The sequence below is a fragment of the Brachionichthys hirsutus genome, chromosome 19, assembly GCF_040956055.1.
Source record: "Brachionichthys hirsutus isolate HB-005 chromosome 19, CSIRO-AGI_Bhir_v1, whole genome shotgun sequence".
Classification (NCBI taxonomy): Eukaryota; Metazoa; Chordata; class Actinopteri; order Lophiiformes; family Brachionichthyidae; genus Brachionichthys; species Brachionichthys hirsutus.
In genome coordinates this window covers 9,387,371-9,392,730 of record NC_090915.1, presented here as the reverse complement: position 1 = coordinate 9,392,730, position 5,360 = coordinate 9,387,371, and the positions used below count along the sequence as shown (strand labels likewise).

At 45.2% G+C, this 5,360-nt stretch overlaps 1 protein-coding gene across 1 annotated transcript; it reads right to left on the bottom strand.

Moving 5' to 3' along the window:
* Nucleotides 1-1,067: 1,067 nt before the first annotated feature.
* On the bottom strand, nt 1,068-5,046 carry slc26a1 (solute carrier family 26 member 1). Its single transcript, XM_068752945.1, has 7 exons — nt 4,639-5,046; nt 4,320-4,526; nt 3,651-3,897; nt 3,220-3,451; nt 2,454-2,637; nt 1,784-2,071; nt 1,068-1,649 (listed from the first exon to the last, which is right to left on the bottom strand). Exons 1-7 carry the CDS (start codon nt 5,044-5,046, stop codon nt 1,068-1,070), a joined length of 2,148 nt encoding a protein of 715 aa, XP_068609046.1.
* Nucleotides 5,047-5,360: the final 314 nt, after the last annotated feature.

The following is a 5,360-nucleotide window of genomic DNA, read 5'->3' as shown; positions in this document are numbered from 1 at the left end:
GAGATTAACTGGTCTATAAATCATTTTGTGTTCCAGGGTGAGAGTCGGTGCATCAGCAAAAATAACACTGATAGTGATCTTCACGCCTGAACTCTGGCCTCTTGGGGTAAGGACACGATGGACATTGGCCGATGGCTTGGGGTGATATAAAACTAAAGTTGCTTTGCAGTGACACAACAAGAAACATTAATCAGTAACTGAATATAAACTAACCTGGAAGTTGCTTGTGACCTCTAACATGCATATAAACCTGCAAAATAGAAAGCATTTAAAATAATCAACATAAAGCACTAAACAGTCTTGCAAGTACAGATTGAATGCAAGTTAGCGTTTTGTTCATTTGACCACATTCTGAGGTAAGAAAAACAGAAAAACCATTCAGACACAGAATCAGTGACTTATTTCTGATTTTCATTCGAGTACAAAATCCTTAAATTTGATCTTTGTCTTTCCTGCTGCCAATTCCCTTTCCTTTTGCTACCTGTGTCCAGCCAGGAAATTATTCAGGACACGGATAGATGAAAAAGTACAGCTGCAAAGTAAATGAAAGAAACCGGCATGATGAATCTGTGAAGTAGCTCCACCAGTAGCTCCAGTCCATCCAGACAAAAACGTTTCTAATGAAAGTAATTTAAGAAGAATCATACAATAATTAAGCAGAAATTAAAAGGGAAACAAATATAACAACAGAGTCAACAAACCATTACAGCCTGTTTTGAAACAGGCTGTAACAAATGAAAATGTTCATATTTTCGTTATTTATACTTTTTATCTTTCCAACAGTGCGACTGCATTTTGGAATTTTCTTTGGGCATATAATGATTGAAGTGGCGCAGTTGTTTCAACATTCATTCATTAGATTACTTAAGAGTTACCCAACAGGATCCTGTTGGTATCCTCACGCTTCTCACAAGGCTTCCTCCAAGGCCACATTGAAACTACTTGTTGCAGTATTGCAGTATAAATGTTGGATTACATACCCAAGTCCACTTTCAGGCTTCCTGAGGAAAGGAGATGCTGAAATGGAAGCAGCAGTGTTTCCTCCGTCCCGTCTCCTTCCAGCTACTCTAAACCTCAGAGTCTTCTGGCCGACTTTCCGCTGCTGCAAAACTGCTGTTTGCGTGAAGAACTGCACTGTGAACTGTATGAAACAGCAGGTGGCTCATTTCGATATCATTTACCCCAAAGAATTGCCCCTTTCGCAGGGTATCAATGACAGAGGTGTTGCAGTGGGCAAGTAGCACCCCTACGTTGATCTGTTCATAGTCCTTGACCAGCACTTTAAATGTGGCCGTGCCCGTTGAGTCTATGAAGGGGATGGCAGAACAATCAAAGACTATGGTGTCAAAGTCCAATTTTCTTTCAACAAGTCTTATGACAACCTCCCCATTGTTTTTATCCCCATTGGCCTTGGTCTGTTTCAAGGACATTTGTTTGGCCTTCTTTTCTGCCTTTTTCCTCTTGGTCATCTCCAAGAAAGGTTCAACTCCAACGGATTTGTAGAGGGACTTTAGGAACGAGTCCTTATTGGCGTAGTACAGAGGAGACTGGAAGCGGAAGACCTTAACACGGGGGGGTGGCACGAGGTTATTGTACTCCTCCATGTCCTCATAAAGAGCCGTGTCTTTGGCCCGGCCCAGGAGAGAGACCTAAAAATCATACATCAGAATAAAAGAGTTATGGGGAGTAGAGCAAACGAAGTCTTCAGATTCAACCTTCGTAAATAATTTCTTTTTCTTTTTCTCATTGTAAAACTTGAGTAGTTTGCATCAGCTTCACTCACCCGCGGGTTCTGGGTCTGAAAGATGATGCAGGCCATGGAAAAAACTATTCCCACCAAGAGTCCCATCTCCACACTGATCAGGGCCGTGGCTGACATAGCGACCAGCCACACTACGGCATCATTCTGGCTGGTGCGCCACTTGGCCGGGACATCCTTGAACTTCCTCAGAGCCCCCCGAAGACTCACAATGATGATGCAGGCAAGGACACATTTCTGGAGGTGGTAGAACAAAGGTGCAAAGAAGAGGAGGACAAGAAGGACAACCAGGGCACTGATCACACTTGATACCTGATGGAAGAGAAGGAGAATGGAGAGACACTGAGACTTAGAAAGAAAATAAAAGATATTTGAGACTAATACACAAGTTTTATACATGGCCCCAATACTTCAGGTATATTCCTAAAAACTATTTACAGACTTCACAGAAGCACAAACCTATTTGTACTTTCATAATTTCCATGCAAATACCGGTGGTGAGAACATTTTAAAAGGCTTTGTAAGTACAGAATGCTTGTGAAGGCCTCATATGTCCACTGCATAAAGCCTAAAACAAAGTATCTATAGCCAGAGAAAATTCAAGAATGCCTCTTGAGGAAAATATCCTACTAATGGTTCAAAGAAATAATCCATCCGAGCGATGACCCAGTCACTACAAAATCCTAAACTTCACCTGCGTCTGGCAGCCTGTTGAGTCCCTAACCATGGTTTTGGCCAAAGCTGCACTGGTAGTGAAACAGTGGAAGAAGGATGGGATGATGTTACAGAAGCCGATGGCCAGCATCTCCTGGTTCGGACGAACCGTGTAGCCATTTTTCTTGGCAAACATCTCAGACAGTGACACCGTGAAGGCAAAGCTATGAGACAAAAAAATAAATAATAATAATTATATGGTTGGATCATTTGGAATATTTAAAGAAATTGTCTATTTTTTGTCTGTCCCTAAATATTAAGAGACAGAGACTGTTCTTCTTTCTGCACACCCTCGTATGCATCCCACAGACGTGATTGACGGGATGGCACGACCTTTCAGAGGCATGATCACTTCTTTTGTGTGTAAAATGGATTTAATGCGTGAGGCACATTGGCGTAGTGGTTAGCGCTGTCGCCTCACAGCAAGAAGGAACCGGGTAAGAATCCTATCTGTGTGGAGTTTGTATGTTCTCCCCGTGGTTTTCTCTGGGTTTTCCGGCTTCCTCGAAAAACATGTAATTTAGGTGAATTGATTACTCAAAATTGTCCGCGGTGTGCGAGTGTGTGCGTGAATGGTTGTCTGTCTCTGTGTGGCCCCGCGATGCGCCGACGACGCATCCGAGGTGTACCCCCCCACCTCTAACCCTAACCCTAACCCGTGCAGCCAGCTGGGATAGCTTCCAGTAACTCCTGTGACCCGCAAAGCGGAAGAAGATGGATGGATGGATAAATATGTTCCACATTACCTAATAACTGCCAGAGGAATGGCATCCAGCGCCAACCGTGGTATCAGATCCAAGCTGGGCACCTGGGGAGGAATGAACCCTGTGGGGATGTGACCAGAGACACTGGAGCTGTAACGCCTGTTAAGTTCCCCAAAATGACTGGCCAGCGTAGCCCCGGCAACAACTACCAGCTCAGTGGGCAGAGGAATCTTTAGACGGTCCTTGTAGCGCTCCTGGATCTCTTTCCCTGCCACTATAACAAACAACTCTACGTTATTGTCATATTTTACATTTACAGCGGTAGATATTATAAATCATTATGATTACTCGTTGAATGTAGTCTATATTACAGAAACAAACGTCATCAGAGTTTAATCATACATGTACAAACAGTACTTGGATGCCTTCCTCAGTGTCAGACATTAAATCAGAGGCAGAATAGTTCACCTCACCTAACACACAGATGCAGATGGCGCTCGTGATGAGGTCACAGGGGTTGGCCTTATGGATGTTGGCGAAGATGTTTATCCAGGTGACAGGAACTGTGCCGTAGCCCTGGTGACGAGGGATTTTTAGACCCAGCAAGTATTTAGCTTGGACAGTCAGGATGGTGAAAGAGGCTCCAGTCGCAAATCCATCCAGCATGGGAGCCGAGAGGTACACCGAGACGAAGCCCAGCCGGAACACGGCCATCAAGACCTGGCAGGAGGCGGAGCAGAGGAGGAAGAGGAGGGGCCAGGGTGCAGATGGATGAGAATTCAACGTTTTAATCTCTTATTTAATTAAATATTGCAAAACTTAAATGATATATTTGATTGTGACCGTATTTATGCAGAGGAAGAAAAACAATACAACAGCAAGAAGGTAGTGGGTTCAGAGTTTCTATGTTCTCCCCGTGTCCGCGTGGATCTTCTGCAGGTTCTAAGGCTTCCTCCCAGCTCCCAAAACATGCAATCTATACTCTAAACTGACCGTAGGTGTGAGTGTGTATGTGTGTATGTGTGTGTGTGTCTATGTGTGGCCTCGCAATGTGCTGGCGACACATCCAGGGTGTACCCGCTGAGATAGGCACCGGCTACATCTGTGACCTGCTTGAAGGATGGATGAATGCATTTCATTACCTGATAGATCCCAGCCAGGAACGTAAGGGCCGAAGCGACGCTGATGGCGTAGCATTCCTTCCCACACTGCAGACCCATTAACTCCACAGTGTGGACTTTACCAGCAGTGAGGTTTGAACCCAGTGAGGCATTGAACACATCAGGGCCGTATGACGAAGAGTCCTCATTGAGATCAAACCCTGCCTGGAACAACTCCTTGAATACCACCTGCAGAAAAGTCAAATCTGTTCATGAACTCACACCAAAGAAAAACGATTGATCTAATTATTTATATTTTTATTCCACGGCCTTTCAAACTGCACGATCAGCATGTAATTACCTGCCCAACCATGAGGCTCATGAGGCTGAAGATCCCCACAGAAACGTGTCTGGACGTCCCCATGAGGAAATAGATAATGTTGGCGTAAAATGAGGTGTATAACCCGTAGATGGGCTCCACTCCCGCTAGCAAGCAGTATGCGATGGCCTGCGGTATCAAGATGATGCCAACAATCATTCCTGACATCACATCCCCGCAGATATACTCTCTGAGCTTGTATTTAGGCAGCCAGCGCACCACAGGGAAGAACCCCGTCAGGGTGGACTGGATTCTGGGCGCAGAGCAGGTCACGCCTCGCTTCAGCCTGGATTTGAGGACTGAAACTGCGGGCTGTCGCTGGCGAACCCGCCGTTCCAAGAGAGGGAGCGCGTTTGCTGCGGTTTCCATGACGTTGGCAGCCTCCTCCATCGTCTTAAGGAGTAAGACGGGCGTGGCTCAGGTGATGCGGTCTTTTGCGCGCCTGCAGATAATCGGCAAGGGAAAATGAAGAGAGGAGTCAGTGAGATTGCTTCAGGCAGTAGATAAGACGACGGGTCTTCTCGTTACTGTAGGTCACTTGACATATTTTTGTTGAGGCAAAGAATTCTGGGAATTTGCTTATTACTCTTACTTTGTAGCAACAGTGCTAATGTCAGCTTCGGTCCTCTTCTGAGAGACGTGTAATGATGTGCAGCTTGATGTGCAAGACAAAGGCAGATGCCCAATCATAGAAAATATTATTC

Bases quoted from the DNA above. Each gene is read 5' to 3' on its own strand.
- slc26a1 (XM_068752945.1), bottom strand. From the start codon at position 5,046: ATGGAGGAGGCTGCCAACGTCATGGAAACCGCAGCAAACGCGCTCCCT. The intron at 3,898-4,319 runs GTAATGAAATGC...GCCTCCTGCCAG, and splicing joins TCCTGGCTGGGATCTATCAG to GTCTTGATGGCCGTGTTCCG. The intron at 1,650-1,783 runs GTGAGTGAAGCT...TATGATTTTTAG, and splicing joins TTCAGACCCAGAACCCGCGG to GTCTCTCTCCTGGGCCGGGC.